General features: G+C 32.2%; 4 protein-coding genes across 4 annotated transcripts; 1 reads left to right on the forward strand and 3 right to left on the reverse strand.

Moving 5' to 3' along the window:
- Window positions 1-95: 95 nt before the first annotated feature.
- On the forward strand, window positions 96-998 carry LOC140810373 (cell wall / vacuolar inhibitor of fructosidase 2-like). The gene has a single exon (XM_073168255.1). The coding sequence runs from the start codon at window positions 126-128 to the stop codon at window positions 666-668; it is 543 nt and encodes a 180-aa protein (XP_073024356.1). The 5' UTR covers window positions 96-125; the 3' UTR covers window positions 669-998.
- A 133-nt stretch (window positions 999-1,131) lies between these two features.
- On the reverse strand, window positions 1,132-2,669 carry LOC140810309 (UDP-glycosyltransferase 90A1). Its single transcript, XM_073168207.1, has one exon. It carries the CDS (start codon window positions 2,613-2,615, stop codon window positions 1,161-1,163), a length of 1,455 nt encoding a protein of 484 aa, XP_073024308.1. The 5' UTR covers window positions 2,616-2,669; the 3' UTR covers window positions 1,132-1,160.
- Window positions 2,670-5,611: 2,942 nt separating this feature from the next.
- On the reverse strand, window positions 5,612-7,382 carry LOC140810274 (uncharacterized). The gene is made up of 2 exons (XM_073168149.1): window positions 6,814-7,382; window positions 5,612-6,571 (listed from the first exon to the last, which is right to left on the reverse strand). The coding sequence occupies exons 1-2, from the start codon at window positions 6,977-6,979 to the stop codon at window positions 5,754-5,756; spliced, it is 984 nt and encodes a 327-aa protein (XP_073024250.1). The 5' UTR covers window positions 6,980-7,382; the 3' UTR covers window positions 5,612-5,753.
- A 4,249-nt stretch (window positions 7,383-11,631) lies between these two features.
- LOC140810279 (transcription factor HEC2-like) lies at window positions 11,632-12,786 on the reverse strand. Its single transcript, XM_073168153.1, has one exon. The coding sequence runs from the start codon at window positions 12,594-12,596 to the stop codon at window positions 11,853-11,855; it is 744 nt and encodes a 247-aa protein (XP_073024254.1). The 5' UTR covers window positions 12,597-12,786; the 3' UTR covers window positions 11,632-11,852.
- Window positions 12,787-22,879: the final 10,093 nt, after the last annotated feature.

The following is a 22,879-nucleotide window of genomic DNA, read 5'->3' on the forward strand; positions in this document are numbered from 1 at the left end:
TTGTAAAACCGTGTAGAACAAACTTGCAAGTGATCCATATCTCAGTTCTTCCGCGTAATCTATATAACAATTTATTTATATATATTCGCATTGGCTTCAATACTTTCAAAACAGAAAAACCGCAGATGGGATTTTCTTGGTTTTTGCTCCACTTCGTTCTCCACATTTCTTTTTATCCAATAATTTCATCTGCGAATGGAAATTCAAACTTAATTCAAGAAACTTGCAAAAAAACCAAGTACTACGATCTCTGTGTATCCTTGCTCGAATCGGATACGTCGGGTCCGAAATCAGACACTAAAGAATTGGCTCTGATCGTTATAAGGTATGGGATAGCCAATGCCACGGACACAAACTCTTACCTCTCGAAGCAAATTCAAGGTGTGGCAAATGACACAGTCATTATGAAGACAGCCATGAGAGAATGTGCGGACAAGTATGCTTCTGCAAATGGTGCACTCCTAAATTCACTCGAAGTATTGAGTGTAAACATGTATGATTATGCATATTTGCATGTAATGGCAGCCGGGGAATACCCGAATGGTTGTCGAAACGCCTTCAACCGGTGGCCCGGGATGTGTTATCCGTCGGAGCTTGCTGTGAGGGAAGATGGATTGAAGCGTATTTGTGATGTGGTTTTAGGGATTATTGATAGTCTTGATTGGTGATATGGTTTCCTTGTTTAAGCTTCCAAGTTTTTGGCTTTGCTTTTTTTTTTTTTTTGGGGGGGGGGGGGGGATGTATTGTAGGATAAAATTTTAATGAGTCTTATTTATAAATTTCCGCCACAATGTAAATCCATAGTCCCTAAAACTTGAGCTAATATTAGTTATATTGTGATATAGTTCGTGGGAAGTTTTCTATTTGAATTTTTTTTATGATGTATTCTTTGGAAAATTGGTGGAGCATGCATAGTGGGAAATGGTTCATTTGACTATGGTTCTAGAACTGATTTTCCTGAAATTCCAATGAAAAAGGGAACTAAAACTCTTTGGATATAGTTCTGTTTCTGTGCTTGATGGTTTGTTGAACCAATTTGAACTAAAATTAATTAATTTTTCAAATTTTAATAATCCAAAAAAATCAAATTAATTAAAATTTATTATAAATTTGTAAGGCGGATCGATCCAATGGCATCTCTATTGCCAGTATTGAATGTATTAAGCTAAGTAAGAACATTTGATTTCCTTTTGACTGTGTATTTCAGCAATGAGTCGACTCACAGCATGCCACGACGAGCCTCCCTCCGCCGCCGCTCTCTTGGCGGCTTCCGCCAAACCCTTGGCCACCTTCTTCAAAGCTTTTCCATTCTCACCTTCCATCAACTTAATCACTGAACTTTTCAAATTCTCATTTGTCACAAATCCGTTCGATGTTCCATCATCTGTACAGACCACCCTTAAACCAATTTTAATCTCTTCAACCAACATCTTCGCATTAAATCTTTGTTCGGCCATCATCGGCCATGCCAGAATCGGAACCGCCGCACATATGGCTTCCAGCACCGAGTTCCACCCGCAGTGACTCAGAAAACCCTGCACGATCTCATGTTCAAGAATCTCTTTCTGATCTACCCATTCTCTTACAATGATTCCTTGTTTCTTAACTCGATCTTCAAATCCGTGAATCGGTTCTTCTTCGGCGTTCCTCACCACCCATAAGAAACTCACTCTCGATTCCTCCAGCCCAACAGCGATTTCATGCAACTGTTTGGCCGGAATACTTATCTGAGAACCAAATGCAACGTAGAGAACTGGGGAACCCTCAGTCAGCTTTTCATCCAGCCATCTTCTCCATTTCGGCCTCTGGGATGTTCCAGCGTCAATTTTTGAGGGTTCCGCCAAACAGAGCGGCCCGATACACCATGTTTTAGGCTGAAGTTTTCTGTTCCAGTATTCCACAAACGGTTCCTCTAGCTCGCAAAAGCTGTTCACAAGCATACCATAGCTGTTATCAGTTGCTGTTTTACACTCGAGAATGAAGTCTAAATCAGGTCCAGTTGGATCACGCTTGTTGAATGGGTGATCAAACTCGTTTCTCCTAGCTCTGATCCAGGGGAAGCTGGTGACTGTGAATGACTCGTCACCAGATTCATGTAAAGATAGTAAGCCATTCTCCATCACATCCTCGACAAGCGCCATGGTGTAGAAACTCATACAGTAAAAACTCAGCCGCGGGATCCCGAATTTGGACGCTGCTCCTAGCGTCCAACCAAAGAACATATCTGATATAATGCAGTTTACTTTCGGGATAATGGCATGAATCGCTTCCTCGAAGAAGGGCTGCATCAGTTTTGTGCCGTTCACAAAGGGAATAAACAGCGACATCGAAGGGAGTTTATCGGTGCTCTCGATTCCCGGTGGAATCCCGGGTATATTTTCAGGGAAATCGAGATCAAGAATTGAGACATCGGCGCCGGAGAGGGACTGAGCAATGAAGGGATGGTTCGCCGGAGTAGTGAGGAGAGTAACATGCACGCCCCGACCGAGGAGGAGGCGGGCTAGCTGGAGGAATGGAATTATGTGGCCTTTTGACATGAACGGAAACAGAAGTAGATGAAGCTTGGAACTTGAAGAAGAGAGGTTAGACATGTCTTCCTTTCCTTTGTCGCACATTTTCTTGATTACGTTAAATAGACGGAAAATGTTGATAGTTAAGAACGTATATTTACAAATAATTTTATAATTTCAAATTTATTTGTAACTTAATTTGTAATCTCATTATATGAATTGACTGATATATTTTAAACAATTCACATAATATTATATAAAATTACAGGTTAATTTCTTGAGTTGTTCACCAACAAATATCATAGTACTTTTTTTGTCATATATGGAAAAAGTAAAGATGATATGAATAAATGTATATGTTTTGAAATGACTTTAATTATTGGGCAGCCTGCATGGTAAACATGTAATAGTTTAGCAGCACGCTTGTTTGGTTAATATGTAAGCCACGTTATTATGTTCTAACACTATCAACTTCATAATAAATTAAAAATTTGTGTTGCCATTAATGACAATGAGACAATGATTCGATATGTTAATTTTTGTTTTGGATATGTTTGAGTTAATAATGAAGTTATTTCAATTCTATCTATAATGTATCAGAACAAAAGCGTTAATTTTTAATTGTTATATAAATTGTATGTCGTGTTTATCATAACTCAAAAATTCAGGTGTTTTATCAAGATTTAATATGTGCTTGGAGAGCCTCCATGAATTAAAAAATATTTATCGAGATTTGTTCTTCTTACCCGACGAGATCACGAGAAAAAAAGATTTTTAATTCTTATCGAGACGAAGATTATGTAAGAAGGTTATGTGACAAGTCCTTACCCGATCCCATACATGGTTCATTCTTTTAAGATTTCTCAGTAAAGCTTTATATAATAGCTATTGATGCACACATGTTGTATGGATCTAATATTTATCTGTATAATAATCATAATATAATATACTCTATAATTATGTTAATTATTAAATAGTTTGTATCACTGAGTTACGATTGAAAAATTAGAGGGAAAAAGGGGTCGGTTGAATAGAGAAAAGTAGGGAGAGAGAAATCGTGGAAGTTATAAAGGTATTAGAGTGGGTCTCATGTGAGACCGTATCACGGATCTTAATCTGTGAGACGGGTCAATCCTACTCATATTCATAATAAAAAGTAATACTCTTAGCATAAAAAGTAATACTTTTTCATGGATGACCCATATAAGATATCTGTCTCACACATATGTCCCGTGAGACTGTTTCACACAAGTTTTTGCCAAGGTATTAATGGAAATTTGAAAATATCTTCGCCAACCACAAGTTGATAATGGGATTTTGAAAAAATCGTCGCGCACCATACAAATGGATCCTAGGAAAGACTTTTGTCGAATTTGTTCACACGAGGCTCGATTCGACATAAAAATAAATAAATAAAATTAGCCTTTGTGGACCATTGTATCTGCATGCGATGCGGTATTACCAATATTACCCTCGTTCATCGAACTTTCCTTTTGGTATTTACCCCATTCATCGAACTATCCGTTTTCACCATGTAGCCTAGTTAAGTAATTAACCTCTCATTAATAAATACTAATATTGATGTAGTTTTTCTAAAGATTTCAAACTTAATTATATAGTATAGATTTACCGACATAATTAGTAATTATCCACCTTTGTCCTAATTTTTAATTATCTTTAAAATTTTAAGTTATGTGAACTTGGACAATTCTCCGTGAACTTATCATTTCTATTTGTGACTTTGCAATTTTGATAAATTATATTGTCAAAATTGAAATCAGAGTCTTGTATATTTCAATTTCTGACCATTTTATTTTTTTAATCGAGTATGTTGATGTGACATTTCACATTAACATCACATGAGCGCCACATAGGAAAAACGATCAAAATTGGAGGGAAAAAAAACAAAGAAACAGACCAAAACTGAAATTTAAAATATAAATATCAAAATTATAAAAAGGTAAATATATAAAGTCAAAATTGTAAATTTTTCCTTTAATTATAAAGGAAGCGATCTCGTGAAAGTGCTTATTCATTTTTTAAGAAATTGAAAACCACCATCATCTTTCATTTCACGTCCCTATTTATATTAGTTCTTTCGTGTGACAACGGCAAAAACGAAGCCTCGTTTTATGTACTCTCATATTATAAACAATTATAATATAAATGTTGAACTTATCAAAACTAAAGAACTAAAATAATAAAAATTTAATAACAATATTTTATTATTCTAAATTTATAGCCATCTAAGTAATTTATCTCGTGTTTGTTATATGTCAAACCAACTAGCATCAATATCATCAATTAGCTCATATTTAGTTATAATATATAATTACCTTTATGATTCAATATAATACTCAATTGAAATCAAATATAATTATTACATTTACCATATTCTTTTTACATCTAACTAGCTAGAGCATTAGTGATTCTAAACCTTGGCTTCCCTTTTAAATTTTCTCCAAATATAATGTTACAAATACGGATGACAGAGTTCTTGTTACCTTCAGTCTACGTTTGGTTGGAAGAATTAAATAAACTAATAATTAATATGTAAATGATAAAGAAAGTGATTGTGGTAGAAATGTAATATATGATGTAAAATAGTATTATGTTTGGTATGATTTTTAAGTATGAGATAATTTTGAATTTTTTGATAAAATGACGAAATTGCCTTTTTTTTCTTAACTCCGGCGACGGCCCGGTCCAGAGGTCGGCCGGAATCGGCTGGCGATGGTCGGACGGAATCGGTGGCGACGGTCGGCGGCGGCGACAGCGACGGTCGGCGGTGGGCGGTCGGTGGAAGGAAGTGGTGGGGAGTTTGGATTTAGGAGAAAGGAAAAATTAGAAAAATATGATAGATTAAGAGTGTGATAAATAATCTTAGGGGGTGAGGAGGTATTATTTTAACCTACTTAATATAACCTAATCATTCATAAGAGGGATTGACCTGATTAAATAAAAAATGTACCAAACGAGTGATTAGGTAGGTTCAAAAAAAATAAACCTACCTAAACCTATCAACCAAACCAAACGCAGCTTAAGATTATTATTTTTAGGGTAGATGTAATGACTAACGTTATCCCAATATTTTTGGTCAACCATGTGTGTATATATTTGGACAATTTACAATAATTGGATGTGCAGTAGGAGTATCATAATTACCTCCACTGTAGCTAGCGTCTATGTACATTGATGGTAAAATCAAGAATTCATGTATGTATTATGATTCTATGAATGGAATTAGCTAGGCATGTAGTCCCAAGCAACCTGATCGTCCATTGAGTAGTTTACACAACAGTCATTGTATAGTATGGAAGAAGGCAATGGCAAAGAATCAAGGAACTGAAAATCGAATAATTCAGAGAGCGGTTCAGGAATATCGTTTTGCTGTTGCACTTGCAATTTTATTGGATCATAATCTTGATCTGCTGCCTGTTTATGAAATGGCAACTCGACGTTAGTGGCGCTATGTTGATGATCCCAATCATCAGCATTAATGTTGTGGTCAAGATTTAGGATTCCAAAGGCTTGGGCTGATGAGGAGTAGTATAACATACAGTCAGAAGTAGTAGCAGTAGGAGCAGTAACAGCAGCAGCAGCAGTAGCACCGACATTACATGAGATGAGCGGGGTGCAGCTTGATGGGTGGGGCTGCTCATTTGATAATGTAAATCTTGCTGTAGAAGCAGTATCCTTTGTGAAGTTACAGCACGAGCTTCGCGTTTTGTGATCGGAATAACTGTTGTAAGGTTGTTGAGGATATTGGCTTTTATTATTAGCAGTACTAGAATTAGAAGAAAACGAGAGGAGATTGTGAGTGTTGGGATCGAAGCCTCGAGCAATGAGCTTTTTCTTGATGCAAGAATTCCAGAAATTCTTGACTTCGTTATCGGTCCTTCCGGGCAAGTGCTTTGCTATTTGAGCCCATCTGTTGCCTAAGATCCTGTGCACATCTATGATTGTCGTCTCCTCAAGCTCTGTGAAGGATCCTCTCTTGAGGTCTGGTCTCAGGTAATTTATCCACCTCAATCTGCAACTTTTCCCACACCTTTGCAACCCTGCAGAATTTAAACATGTCGACGTCTATTTTCAATCTTCCATACTATCAAAATTGTTTCTTAGTGTCGTATCATTCAATTTTGTGTGTGATTTTAGTCATATTTTTCCTTGCGAGTAAGAAAAAAAGTTGCAAGGATGAAAAATTAAACTGAATTTTTGACAACATTGGAGAACAAAATTAAATTGCAAGGAGTCAATGCTAAAACCACAATTCTCCACAAATTAATGGCTGATACAATACCCGCTAATTTCGGAATCGAACTCCAGCAAGCGTGGCCGTGTTTAGCGATATGCATGACGAGCTTTTCGTCCTCTTCGGGGGACCATAACCCCCTCTTGACTCTCTGCTTGTTGCAACACTGATGAGCCATTCCTCCAGTTCTACTCCGACATGTACAGCTGATCATTCAAAGGCATGACCATCACATAATTTTTATGACAATATATATATGTACAACTAATCCATGCTTTATTGCTGGCTGGCTGGCTGGCTAATATTGCCCATCACGCCTTGATACAGAAATGTTGGCAATATGGTAAAGTGTAAGTAATTCCATAATCTAATGTTTTGTATAGCAAATGAACAACTAAATATCCAAATATGGTGATGGTGCATATGTTTTATTTACTTATGCTACACTCATTACTGCAGGCCCCCCTTATTTTGAGTATGTTACTTGACAAGATAAAATGAATTCTGGGTTGGAATCAGACTAATCTAATGAGATATTGGATTGGACCGGATTGGGAGTGTTACCCGCTAAACTGCAACGAATCCTGGTAATTTACCAAGTCTGGTCAGGTAACTTGCGCATATTTTATTCATATTATTATTTTACAACAACTAGTCGGTGTATCATAAAAGACAAATAATTATTAATTAAAGTATTATGAGTGAAGCGAGCTTGTAAAAGTGATTATTCATTTTTATAAGAAACCCACACCACAGCTCATTCAACTCACAAAACCCAAGTCCAATAACACCTTTCATTTCACGTCACCATTTGTTTTATTTCTTTCTTGTGCCAATTGAAAAAAGAGGAAACTTCAAATTATGTACTCATCTCATTCTCTACCTACAAAATCAATAATATAATTTAAGTTGACACTTAAGGGAGTGTCTAAGTTGATGGAGCAAGTGAACGTTTGATCAGTGGTCATGAAATATCCGATTTCTTCTACCAATACAGCATGTCGTACATACGAGATTTTCCTGGTATGGTTCACTTGACCAGCGTGATTTGCAAGCTACCGTATCAGCCCTGAGTTTTACCCATTGAAAACTGAATGATAGTTGTTGCGGGTTCCATCGTCTTAAAAAAAATATAATTTAAGTTCTAATATTGATTATTATTACTGAGGAAACATATTGGAAAAACCATTAATTGTACCTGGACAATTTTTAGGTTTAAAAAGAATTTAAAGAATTGCCTCCCTCAAACAACAAAGTTTTTCTATTAATAAGATATATATATATATATATATATATATATATATATATATATATATATATATTTTATTTAAAAATGTAGAATATAAATAACATATAATATTCAAAATATGTGTAATATAATAAAAAAAATTACAAAAATATTCTAAATAATCACCTATTTATCAGACGTTGTGCCATTTTGGAAGCAAAGACATTAACTATTGGAGCAAATATGGTGTATTTTATTCTAAAAAGATATATCGTGTATTTCGTTATTTATTTATTATATATTCATAATTTGTCTCAAACAAATACCATACGAAATGCACCTTTAACAGTTGCAAGCTTATGGTTGCCATATAAATATCGTGCACACCCCAAGCCCAAGCTCAAGCCCAAGCCCAAGCCTAAGCCCAAGCATATAGTCATGCTCAAGCCCAATATAATATAATGCTGATTGCTGCTTTCTGCTATTTAATTTCCAGTATTGAGAAAGGTTAATTGTTGGAAAAATATTTACTATTTCCGACCGATTTTGTCGATGTCTTATAGTCTATTTGATACCAAGATTTTAAGTTTAGAACGAAGTCTATGGTTCGAGACCCAATCATAACAATTCACCTCTCCAACTCAAAAACTAAAATAAAAATAAAAAGCCGATTTTCGAAATTCATGTAACAAAGTTTGATGTTCTTCAAAGTTCAATCAAAAATACATGTAAACTACGCATATCATTTTTGGAAAATTGTTATTTTCGTCTCGTATATATATGTTTATCTCTTCGCAATTTTGTTTCTTTTTTTAAAAAAATTTTATTTAAAATTGGATCTTAATCTTGTATCTTTCAATTTTTTTATAATTTTTCATCGTGATGATGAAGTGACACTTTACAAATTAACGTCACAACTAATATGATACAAAATAGGAAACACATAAGTTATAAGATAAAAACTAAAATTTCAAATCCCAATGGTCTATTTTTCGACTACAGATTTCCAACTATGAGGTTTCCAGGGGTTTAGTTCCCATTTCAATTTTCATTCCAAAACAATCCCCAAAATAAAAAGAATCTATATTGATAAATATATATACACGATAATGTGTGTAACTGATCTCAAGGCACTACTCTCTGCAGCACTCTACCCATAGCTTGTCTCCCTCACGCAAACAAGATTCTCCTATATTTCGTATCAACATGTTTTTTGGGGTTTTGCTATTCCCAAAATACATGGTTTAAGTAACATATATAGCTTTTATATATATATATATATATATATATATATATATATATATATATATATATATATAAAAAATTATTGATTAGATTACCAAAATAAAAATCAGGCCAAGTTTTTGGATCCTAACCCATCAATTAGATAAATTATACAAATATCATCCATGGCCTCTGTCGAGATATAGATTCAGTTCCACGTCCTAAATTTTCTTGGTAATGAATCTTTTCAAGAAGATCATTGCACATTCAAACAATAAATAGCTTTTCTCAGGGACAAGAGAAAATAGCCATATTGCATTGTAAATTGACATGTTTCGGGTTTTGGTTTCTTGAATTTCTTCTTTTCTTGTTACAAGTTAATCTATTCCTTCGAAATGATGACGTGACAAAAAAATGATTGATATGTAAATTGAAAATATTACTGATTTGACATCAGATAATCCTTAAGTTTCACCACATTAGTGACATACGCGTCAAACCCCACGTTACCACTTAGGTGAAATAAGACTAAAAAAACAAAAGAATTAATAAACAAACAAAATTACTTCACTAAGACAAAAATTAAATGAATTAGAGGATAAAATCTCAAAACACGACAACTTAGAGTACTAAATAAACTATTTTTCCTTTGGAAAATATAAAATTTTTATGTGTACTTGTTTTTGATAATTTACTTTTGTCCTATGAATACGTTACATCATACTCAATTAGCTTCTTTCACCAATTCTTCCCATCTTAACTGGATTCGCACTTTGGCATCTCCAACTTGCAGTAGTCCCATACAATCACATAGTCAGCACATTTTCAATTATCACTGCATAATTTCTCAATGCATACATGTAATTATTCTGTACTCCACGAAACATCAAAGTGTACACAACTACCTTGTATTGATTCGATTTACAAAAATAGTAAACTCAAGTTATCGTCCGATTTCAATAATATAATAATATTGTTACATATTCTCGGCTTGAAAAAGTACATTTTTAGTTAAGTAACTTGTAATGTTTCCCATTTTTTATCCTATTAATGTTCAGGTTATGGTAATTTTAATCATTTTTCATCTGATTGGTGATGTGGTGACAGACATTGCTGAGGTGTCCGGTGCCACGTAATTACCATTCCGGTGAAAAATAACTGAAATCCGAAAATAAGTAAATAAAGTACAATTTAGTGGACTAAGACAGTGAATCGACTTATAATATAACAGAAAATGAAAAACTTCTAAATCCTTCTAACTCTTGACTCTGACCTATTTACTATAAACTCACGGCATATATCTCTTCAAATCCATGACCCTTTCTTGCTTCGGTTCTTTAAACAAAAAACAAAACAAAAGCTATTAGAACCACCTTGATTAATTTATCCTTGTAATTAGTCCTGTGGATTAAACCAAGTTTACATGCATGCTATGCATCAAGGCAACTGCAACACACCTAAAATTATAGAAATTTTTATTTTTTGTTAATCGGATTTTAAGCCCTTCATTACAAATGGTGGAAAACCTTAAAAAAAATTATGCTATGTTCCCTAAAACACAAATCAGATATCGATAATTTTGACACCGAAATTTGTAGGCACATTTACGTAGATCATTTCACTACAAAAGACTTGATAAATCATGCATGATGTAATATAATTAATGAAATATAAAACTATATATTGTGATATTCAACTCCCAACCAAAAGTTCACATACATGTGGAAGTATTAGAATATAATATGTTAATTATATTATAGCAAGATTTTTCGAGTTCCAAGGAATTAGTTAATATGAGAAGCTGTACATCGGACCTCATCATTCAAAATAAAGCCTATTTCTAAGATGACAAAAAGCACCCGATAAAATCCTATACATGCCCCCATAGGTTGCATGCTTCATTACTCATATATATACACACAACTTTCTCCAGCAACCCATAAAACTTTTTACGTACACAATTCATCGAGATTTGGGGAATCCCTATGATAATTTTTATGCAGAGGCCATCGAGAAAATTAATGATTATATGGTAATATCACTGACAAAAATCCTAAAAATGAAAGCTTATTGCAGTTTTTGGAGTGAAGGGTTTTGATGAAATGATCACTGATGATTTTCTTCTGCAAAACCATCATTTTTTTTTGTTATACCATGAAGTCTCATCATATGATTATAGTAAAGCGTGCAAGAAACACACACAAACAGGTGTGCGTGAGCGTGTGTGGGATACACACACACACACACACACACACACACATATATATATATATATATATATATATATATATATATATATATATATATATATATATATATATATATATTATATGTTTTCTCACGTCACCGGTATTTTAATATTCCGGGGAGGGAATTAGGACAAAGGAACTTTCAGAACAGAGAGCCAGAAAGTCTTTGTTTTATAATACTAAAATATTATCCAATATAACCGTTTTGATTATTACGATTTCCCCTTAGTCAAACTATAACCTACGGAACCTTTTCTTGTTCTTTCCTATAATCATCACATGCATCACAGATTTTAGATTATATTATGTCAAATTGCATCAAATCCCACCATTAATCCGAAATAGATAAACACACAATTGTTGCATTTGTGATGAAATTTTTATAATTATTGGCCAATAAACTTAGGGTTATAACACATGGGATGATGCTCCTCACCTCCCCCATGATCACTATTGTTACCTCCAATCATGTACGAAGATGTTCCTCCTAGCGCCACCCAGTCTACGTCCGAAGGAGTGTTGGTGGTGGTCACGGTGGCGGCGGTGAGCCCGACGCACGGTTGCTGATGGTGGCTTCCACCAATTTGGAGGAGCCTGATTTGTCTTTTCAAGAACTTGACATATCGAATAGCTTCATCCAGCATTGAGGCAGTGTCCATTTTAGTCCCACCGGGAACAAGTCTCTGCAAGATTCGGATCTTCTCGCTGATCCTCTCACGGCGGTGACGAGCCGCGACACTTTGCGGGTCGTCACTGATCCGGACGTTGCGCCTTTTAGGTTTACGGATCGTGGCCGGGTCGATGTCCACCGGCTGCATTGCTGCTATCTTGAACATCATTTCTTTCATGGCTCCTAGTTCTTCATCTGGCTCTTCGGATTCTTGATCTACTTCTAGCTTGAAATTCCCAGCCTCGTCGACTCCGACGAAACTCGGAGCAGCTAAAAACTGGCCTGGTGGCGAATTATTTGACGTTTCTTGGAGAATCGCTGGATAATTCGACCATTGTGTGTGATTATTATCAAAAAGGGTTTGATGATCTTGAAGATGAAGCGCTTGATCTTCCACTGCCATGTTGTATGGCTCCCCCCAAGTGTTACAGTTACTCAATTTATGATGGCTTATATCCATAATCTTGTCTGAAATCGATGCGAAACTTCTACACAAGATTGAAAGAAACTTGCTGAGAAATATACATAAATCTGACAATATATATCCTTCTTTCTTGGGTGAAAAAAATGGAAATAAAACCTCAAAACACTCCACCCATGATCAGGGATTCCAAATTTTCTCAAAGTAAAAAAGAGTAGAAATGAAAAAATGTGATTCTAAGTAAGAATTCTTTGCAACTTTTGGAAGCTTATAGCATTTAAATACAGCCTGATAGTGTGTGTGTTGTGTGTGAGAGATGTGTGATATTTAGACAGAGGGGAACAACGTAGGGAGATTGATCCATGTTGTAATAAGGGACCACTTTTTTTATTTTATATAAAAATGTGGTATATGAACAACTAAGTAAAGGGCTATGAAAATTTCTCTGTCAATCCAGACTCATGTGTAATTATTAGGGTTTGTGTTTTTCAAACCCTCTTTCCATTGCAAGTATATTTTCACAAAATTTCAACATGATTATGATCGTTATTGAGGGGATTGTTTGTGTGTAATTATGTAAAATGTGAGTTAAATTATGTATGGTCACATCTTTATGGGACAACTAAAATAAGATCAACCCATTAATCAAGTATATTTAAGTGTTCAATTCTAATCGCATTTGGATTTTCTTTGAGGATAAGAATGATAATTAGTCTAGAAATAAAATGGGGAAGTTACATTTTGGTCCGGCGACTTTCATGTTTTTCATTTTAAGTCATGTCGTCTTACAGTTTTAGTTCACTACTGATTTAATTTGTAATTTTTTTAAAATTTTATCATTTTTCATTTTGAGCGCTAATGTGACATCGAACACGTCAACAATATCTGATGTCATGTCAAAAAATTTGGTGGCATATTATTTTATTTTTTTGCTTCACGTCAGCACAATGGTGAAAAAAACTAAAAAAAAACTTTTTTTAAAAAAAATGTCATTTACATTAATCATATGAAATGTCATTAAAACGTCAAAAGAAATATATAGATTTTAATGGAGCCACGTTAATCTAAAACATTGGCGGATTTAAATGAGCCACGTTAATTTTAAACATTGGCTCCATTAGTAATTAAGTACTCCGCCAATGTTTTAAATTAAATGAGATTAAATGGGAAATGTCATTGAAACGCAACGATTTGTTAAAAGTAGTCAAAGTCATGAATGTTGCAAGAATTTAATATTTTTAATTAAATATGATATCAAAATTTTTTAATTGTTTTTCAAAAAACTGAAATTCTCCTTTAAAAAATCGAGGGAATAAAAATTTATGTACATAGTCTTAAATTTATCATATTTATACATTATTTTAGCTATCATTTGCCTATATATAATTAATATTACTTTAAAAATAATTTTTTAGCCATTTAAATTATTTACAATCCTAATTCTTGGTTATGATCCCCATGCTTATAATGAAATTGAATGCTCTATCAGTGTCGATTCCTGAGGCTTTATCATCGGCTCTCAAAAAATAGTCTCTGATTTCACCTTATGGTATAGTATCTATTGTGTTAAGGAATTCCAAGTATTAATTACTTAATCTGTCCTGCGCCGCCAGACTAGGCTCGTGCAATCGTGACTGCACAATGCATTACACCTATAGCAATTACTCTTCATTCTTCCTCTCCTTATCAAATAGTTGATCTAATTTGTTATAAACTGATAGGAGTCTATGGTATGTTAATGTTAAATCATTTGAACATCTATTTTTTACTCATATGGGATGATGTACTACATAATTCCTCTCACATTTGAAGTAATTTCCAAATAATTATAAACCTCCAAGATGCAAACCTATGACATGAAATATAATATAGCGCAAACTGTAGTAGATGATTTTGTCTCGTTCGATCTAATACGTGAAAAAAAAAGAGGGATGGATGTTCCAACTCTATGTTTATGTTTTCAGTTTTCGGTTTGATTATATCAGGTTCAAAAGATTGTAATCAATAGAGACAGACTTAGTAGTACAAACCCCCCATGCATGCTTGTTTGTTTTAAAATGTGCTAGGAAAGATCCATTTGTTAGCTAAGATTTAATGTGGGATAATTGAAATTAGACAAAATAATATAATTTGATTATTGCACATGGAAGCTAGCACTTCTTACTACAAATGGACATATCAAAAGCATTTGATGAAGATTATATATTCACTGTATATTTTTAATCAATTATCAAAGTCATGTTCTAGCAAGTTTATCTACGTTTATCGAAATTGCGTCTTAGTCTTACGCTGTTGATGATGAATTTATAATTTTTTGATATTTGATTACACAAGTCAAAAAATGTTTTAGAATCCAATAATAAATTAATCACAAAAACAAGGATATATAGTTTGGATTAATGGACGTTAATCATATTGGATTGGAAATATAACAAATCCAATTAAATAAAATTATATGACGAAAGCTTGCTTTCTCATAGCTAGCTAGTTATTTTTTGCAAAGTACACTGTATACACATAAAAGTTGGGGAGAGGGGCAGTTGCAAAATTAGATCAGTGCAATCTTTTTTTTCAAAAAACAGATTTGATAATCGAAAACCAGAAGGTCCTATACGTAGGACCACTTGTTTTCTAATGAAAAAAGAGATAGCATGTGGTCTTTTAGAATTTTTTTTGGGGGAAAAAGGAGAAATTTCATTTTTAGTTTTATGTATTCTTGGTGATTTTGGTCATCTATATTATCAAATTTCAGACTTAGTTCCGTATTTTTTAATTTTTGACAATTTTAATACCTTTTAATTGGGAATAATAATTGCACCGTAGACGTCAACGCCATCGTTACATCACCCCCACGTCTGAAAAATGAAAGATTTTTAAAAAAAAAATAACAGACTAAAATTGAAATTTGAGAACAAACAAGATCAAACTAAAAAGCCAAAAAAAATACAAGTCATTTATTAATCAATAATGTGCAAATAATCTGAAACTTAAAAAAAGATATTGTTGGGTCTAATTTTTTTTTTTGTTGCCTGAAAGTACTAAATCCTATTAATATTGTTTATTTGACATATATACTTTCTTACATAGATCATTTGACGATAATAAAATTTATATTATACATTAAAATCTATATAAGAAAAAATAAGGAAAACAACAAATGTTTTCTCTCTAATTTTGAAATATCAGATGTCATTTTGTTTTATTTTCCCATTTTATTTTTTTCGAAAATAGATTTTAATGTATATAACGTAGGCTTATTTGTGTCATATTAGCTACATAGAAGAGAATCAAACTAAATAAGCAATATTTGATGAGTTTAATGGCTTTCAACGGAAAGAAAATAAATTAAAGTTAGTAATTGAATGAAAACCAAAATTTGACAAGTTACAAGACTAAAATTCAAAATATACTAAACTCTACGTGTGTATGTAGTATTACTGTAGTATGAGTACTTTCCAACTTTTTTGTATAATATTATAAACTTTCAAGATTTGTTTCTAATTATTAAAACCAATAGAAATAATTAACCCATCCTTTATTAAAACTTTGAATACATATATATAAAAATATTAAAAAAATATAATGTAAAAAAGTATAGATAGATGGATTCTAAGCGTGATTGGTTTGGAGAATGGATGAAGCCAAAGAGTAGGTACTTGTATGCAAAGCCACACACGGAAGATGGAATATATGGTTTCCCAGAGAAGGCAAAATTCAAAGAGAGAAATGACTGACAGAGTGTTTAAATATAAAGGAAACTGTGAAAAACAAAGACACATAAAAGGCAGGACACCAAGCTATACAGGTATGCATATCATGCAATCAAGTTTTGCTCTGAATTTTGGAACTGATGACGTCCCTGTGACAAAAGCAGACATCTGAACCACCATCACAGGGGAAAACGTATACATTAACCCCATTATACATACAAACTCACACATATATATATATATATATATACACACACACAACCTGGATATTCTTGATTTTTTTTTTATATAAAAAAAAGGATTGATGATGATCATCTGCTTGTTTGTTTACACAAGTTTGATTGGAAAAGTTGCAATATTCGTCCCGCATGTTTCGACTCTTTGTAGTTTTAACGTCCTTGTACGTCTTGCGTTTTTTAATCATATTCGGCATTTTCATGTCGGATCACGTCAGCAATTTAGTGGAAAATTAACTAAAATATTGTAAATAAGATGACTAAAATTGTAAAAAAAAAAAAAAGAAGAAAAAGAAAAATAGTTGACTGATATTAAAATTTGATATTTTATATAACCGAAATTACAAAAAGAGTAACATGGTTGATCAAAAATGCCAAAATGATCCTATTGCGTGAAGATGGCCTTATTATATTGATATATATTATAAAAAAATTGAATGGTTTTTATTCAAATTTGTTTCTGTTTATAGATTGTCAAAATGTTGTACTATATAAAGACGTACAATATGTAAGAGAATATAAATAAAATTAAATACACATTAATTATTTATCTGTGGAAACATTAATATAAATCAATATCCCAATTTGATATATATATATATATATATATATATATATATATATATATATATATATATATATATATATATATAGAATTTTTTTAAAGGTATTTTTAGCATTATTAATAGAAAATTTTTGTATTGAATTATTTTAGCATATGGCCAATATTGACCTTTTCCTTCAAATTTCAACTCTCTATGTATGAAATGATGAAGCCTTTTGTAATAACTCTTATATCAAATTTGATAATATTTAATTATTAATAAACGTAACAATTTTATATTATATTTTATTGTCCTGGCACAAACTTTGAGCACATAATTTATACAATAAATATATATACTATATTTTATTTTTTCCAAATAATTTGTATATGAGGGAAATATAGTACTAATGATTTTTTACATCCAAAATTATAGATAAATAAAATAAAAATTAACTTTCTTAACACTATCGTACGTGGAGGATGAGAATCAAGAAATCATAGTAATTTCAACATCTTTCACCAATTATTCCTTTTAAATTTTTCTTCTCGCGATTTTATCATCTAAGTTATAATTTCAGTCTCAATTCGTTTTATTTTCTTTTTTCGATTTTGATATTTTTTCGATGTGGTACCAATGTCCACATGAAATTGGCTTAACTTCGACGCGATGTTCCTGTGAGTGTGTGTTTTTTTTTTTTTTTTTTTTTTGAAATGATGTTCCTGTGTGTTGTGGCACATTAGAAATCTCTATAAAAATGTTTAAAATTTCCAAAAATTGAAATATATATCACCAAGATTTAATTTTGATAATATAAAAAATCGAAATTGTAAATAATCAAATATAAATGATGAAACTTGTAATTTTCACAATTTTTGAAAAAAAAATGTTGGAGAAGTTGGAATAGGTTGGATATTACTAATAAATCATAAATAAAATTTACATTGCAAATTATGTTAGACCAAAATTGGGAACATATTTATTGTGATTAACAAACAAGATCAGTTTTTATGATGCACTCAATTATTATAAAATCATAGAGATATGAACTAAATTAATGTAAATAATGTGCATCAACATATCAAAGTAAAACTAAAATTACAAATCACATATTAATTAAATTCACAAATCAATGAGATGGTGTCGAAGACAAAAACGATTTCCGATGTCACTTCAGTATTTAATATCAAATCAGCGCTATGAGTTTAAATTAGATTTCGGTCCTCTGATATTTACTTAGTGCCATAAAATGTCTTTTTTCTCTTTCAATCCTTTATTTTTAATCGAAGTGTTGACATAATATCGGAAATTACCATCATATTTTATACCAGTTAGAAATCAAGACGCTACACTAAAACATATTTTTGACTAATTAGAAATAAAACACAAGTACTGTGAATCAAATTAAAGGATCTGGCAAATTTACCAATCATACGATTCAATTAATTACTCACGGTTAAAAAGCAGCAGGTCCTCTTTTGAACAAAGAAATTTATGGTGAAAATAGCAGTATAAAGGAAAAGAATTGACCTTTTCTTGAACTCTGGAAGTCATAAATTTTTCATTACCACATGTCATCGACTAATTAATCAAATATTAATCATTAATCGGAAGTTTAATTCCTTGGACGAAAATATGTTAGACATACACAATAATTCATTGAATTCAAACTCATGATCTCATTGACTTTATAACTTTCGAAATGTTAAAACACTAAATTAATAAAACAAAGAAGGGAAACGATAACATGAAACTTTGAGTTTTCAATGGTCAACATACGACCAAATTCGTGGAAAGGTCAATGCTACCTGTGAGGACAATGCCCCACAGTATCTGGACCGTTGATTTTAAAGAATTTGGTGGACCCCGCATATGAATTAGTGGACCCCGCATATGTGTGGTTAAAACTGGGCCTTTGATCTTCTTATGGGGGCAGTGCCCCATGAGATAGAGTGAATATTTCCAAATTCGTTCCAGTTGAGCTCAAATTAAAATGGCCTGCTAATGACCGAAAAATTAATATAAGACAAGATTAATTATATTTTTTGTTTAAAAATATGAAAATAAAATTTGAAGAAAAAGATTTCATTCAAAATGAGATCACCATCCTATATATGCTCATACCATCAAATCGTTAATGTCGTCGAAAACAGGTTTCATGGTTCGATCGCTCACACTTCATAAAACAAAAAAATGGAATAAATCTAGGGTTACTTGGATGTCAAAGAAAGAAAAGTTTAAACCAATAGTCCGTCCACAGATTAACAAAAGTGAGCATAGTAATGCCATCATCCCTATACACTTACTTTATCAAAACTTTCCAAAACTGGAAAGGCACTTTTAGCTGAAAGGACATTAATAGGCCTGAGCACTCTCATTCAATTCCACCATACAAAAGAGAAGAAAATTAAAGGGAGGCCTTAAAATTCAACACCCCATTGCTCCTCAGAGTCTGCATTTAACAGTGACTAGTATTTAAAATTTTCAACTTTCCATAAATGGAAAAAGGGTTAAAAAAGTGAATTCATCATTTGTTGGGGCTAAATATGGGAATTAGGCAATGGTCAGTGTTGTGTTTAGGTCATGCAAAAAGTGAGGAATTCTTCATTTCAGTGTGGTTGGATTGTGTAAATAATGGAAAGGCCAAAAAGGGTGTAATTGTAACTTTGGTCCGATTTAAGTTTCTTCTAATCATATGAAAAACGATAAATGGATGCGTCCATAATCATATTGGGATCGTGTGTAAAGGAAATCCTTCGATTTCGTCGCGATAGGAAATTGTTTTATCTCTTGTTTTTAGTCTAATTTCGCGAAATAATGACGTAATATTAATTGTTTTACCTCTTGTTTTTATTCTTATTTTGCTGAAATACTAACACGAAGTCAAATTACTGATTTTGACATAAAAAAAATCAACGTAATGTCGAAAATTGGTGACGTGAAATTGAAAATTGTTCACATAACCACGTCACCATTGTAATGATACAAGACATAAAAAATAAAAAAAAAAAAAGTTGCTCCACTAGTTGACTATTTTCTGGAATATTTATTTGCAAACATCAAGGTTTGGAAATAGAAAATTATCAGGACCAATTTATGGCTGCGGATAAACAAACTATCCGGCCCATTATTGGCGGCACAGGCCCTTTGAGTCTGGGCTTCACAAATGAAATACATTTTTATTTTGGGCCTTTGTTTTTTCGCAATCTAAAAATCAATCCGTGTATAAAATAAAATGTAATTATCATTAACGTGTGTACATATAATTATTATTTATTTTTGACGAACTCGTTTTTTTATATTATATATTTAGTTCTTGTTGATTTTCATTTTTGTGATCTCGTCAAAATCACATGATCCGAGATCTAAATTGTTTAATATTGTGATTTCAACTTTCATATGATCCCTTTTCACGCTCAGTTTTCCATTTAAATATCTTTCAGCATTGCAGCTAAAATAATGGTCAGACAACTCACCTTCGTTACTCCTCCGACACGGAAGCTGGAAGTATTTGATCTCCCATTCATCTCAAATTTATGGTATGGACGTTGGTTTCTACAATGTATAAAATCGAAACATTCAAAACATTCAAACACAGACATGTGCATCACAACTGTGCTCTATTTGTGCATCAACCGATGCTTAAATTTTTAAGAGTAGGTATATACTACATGGAGAATAAAACTTTCTATTTTTGTTTTTTATAAAATGATCGATCAAACATCTCACTTGAAAACAAAATATATTCTCAGACAAGTCCGTGCTTGGACCATATGTGCATCGTCCGTGCAAAATGGATAAATGCTTCAATTAGTGACTACACGAAACCCAATTGCCTAATAAAACCTTCTTTGATCTTTATTTCTATTTTCTTGATTTTCAAATTTCGTATACCATCTTTGAATTTCTGTCTTCCAGCTTGTAAAGATATTTTTGTTTTAATTTTTTTTCAACATCACACTTTACATATTATTGAGTTTGTATATCATTGCTTCTTTTATAGATAATTTAATTTAATTTAAAATCATATTTTTTTATTTGTTTAGTTTTTTTATCTATTAAATCGATATTGTTTTTTTAATGATAACATTTTTGTTACAATATAAAATAAATGCAAAGGGTCTCATGTGAGACCGTCTCACGGATCTTAATATGTGAGACAAACGGGTCAACCCTACCCATATTCACAATAAAAAATAATACTCTTAGCATAAAAAGTAATACTTTTTCGTGGATAACTCAAATAAGAGATCCGTCTCACAAATAATACCCGTTAGACCGTCTCACACAAGTTTTTGCCAAATTTAAAATGATATCTTTAACCTAAATTATTTAAGTCCACTTATTCTACTTAAATCCAGTTAGGAGCATATTTTTTTTTCAAGGATAGTTTATTGATTACTTTTTTATAAAATTGTATATTTATCTAAAATTTATAGTATGATAAATAAATATCATACTTTTGTAATACTAAAATTATTAATTAAAAACAAATATTTCTCAATAGATAAATTATATACACAAATACATATATTTTAAGCATATGCATAAATACATATAATAAAATAACATTATTTTTCTTTATCAACATTATAATATTATAGTTACATATGAATAAAATTACAACTCAACAAATAATCACACACACACACACACACATATATATATATATATATAACATATTTTAGTTGATAAATATATTTTCTTGTGAGTTTGCAGATAATCTGTGCTGGAATATCGAAACTTTGACAAAAACTTGTGTGAGACGGTCTCACACAAGTTTTTGTGAGATAGATCTCTTATTTGGGTCATCTATGAAAAAGTATTATTTTTTATACTAAAAGTATTGTTTTTTATTATGAATATCGGTAGGGTTAACCCGTCTCACAGATAAAGATTCGTGAAACCGTCTCACAAAAGACCTACCCCGAAGCTTTAGCAGGATAATGGCCTTGACTCCTTTGCATGTCATTCTACTCGAAATCACACGATCCCAGATCTGAATTGTCCAGTAACGCGATTGCAACTTTCATATATTTATTTTTTATGCTCAACGCTTTATTTAAATATCCTTCAGCATTACTGCTTTCACCATAAATGTTGGTGAGACAACTCATGGCATGTGTTGCGCCTCTGACATGGAAGCTGGAAGTGTTTGATCTCCCATTCATATCAAATTTATGGTATGGTCTTTCGCTTCTACAATGTATAAACCATCGAAGAACATGAAAATAAAAACAACAAACATAAAAAACAAAAAGATCGTAGTAGCATTGTTCAGTTCCTTAAATTTCATCTCAAAGTTAAGTAATTAGTCATGCAACAGAAAATGAACTGTTGAGTAGTGAATATGATTTAATTGAGCAAATAAACCATGATATGACCTGACTAGAGGTTCATATTGAGTTATGTCATTTCTCTTGTATCTCATGGCAGAAAGCAAATATAGGATGGCCTATATCTCATGGCAGAAAGCAAACATTTCAAGAAAAAGATAATTATGTTGGGAATTGATAATATTTATTCTCTAACTTATGAGGGAAACTTGAAGACAATTATGTTGAAAGATATTTTGTTTTGTCAGAAAAGATTTATTCAGCATGGTTAAAGGAGAAATTATCTTAATCATCTTGTATAAATTAGTTGGATTCTATTGTATAGGATCCCGTATTAAAAGGTTACAAGAAATGATTTTTATCAAGTAATGGATATGGTGCGTAAAACTTGATCAACATGCACTAACCTGTATGAGCTCAAAGATCTCCGAGTTTGAACCATAGAGGTATTTTTGGTGGTCGCTTTTAGTCTCGAGAAATTTTGATGCCTCGATA

The sequence above is a fragment of the Primulina eburnea genome, chromosome 1, assembly GCF_022965805.1.
Source record: "Primulina eburnea isolate SZY01 chromosome 1, ASM2296580v1, whole genome shotgun sequence".
NCBI lineage: Eukaryota > Viridiplantae > Streptophyta > Magnoliopsida > Lamiales > Gesneriaceae > Primulina > Primulina eburnea.

Coding starts and splice junctions, on each gene's coding strand:
- LOC140810373 (XM_073168255.1), top strand. CDS start 126: ATGGGATTTTCTTGGTTTTTGCTCCACTTCGTTCTCCACATTTCTTTT.
- LOC140810274 (XM_073168149.1), bottom strand. CDS start 6,979: ATGATCAGCTGTACATGTCGGAGTAGAACTGGAGGAATGGCTCATCAG. Junction 6,572..6,813: donor TTCGATTCCGAAATTAGCGG/GTATTGTATCAG, acceptor TAAATTCTGCAG/GGTTGCAAAGGTGTGGGAAA.
- LOC140810279 (XM_073168153.1), bottom strand. CDS start 12,596: ATGGATATAAGCCATCATAAATTGAGTAACTGTAACACTTGGGGGGAG.
- LOC140810309 (XM_073168207.1), bottom strand. CDS start 2,615: ATGTGCGACAAAGGAAAGGAAGACATGTCTAACCTCTCTTCTTCAAGT.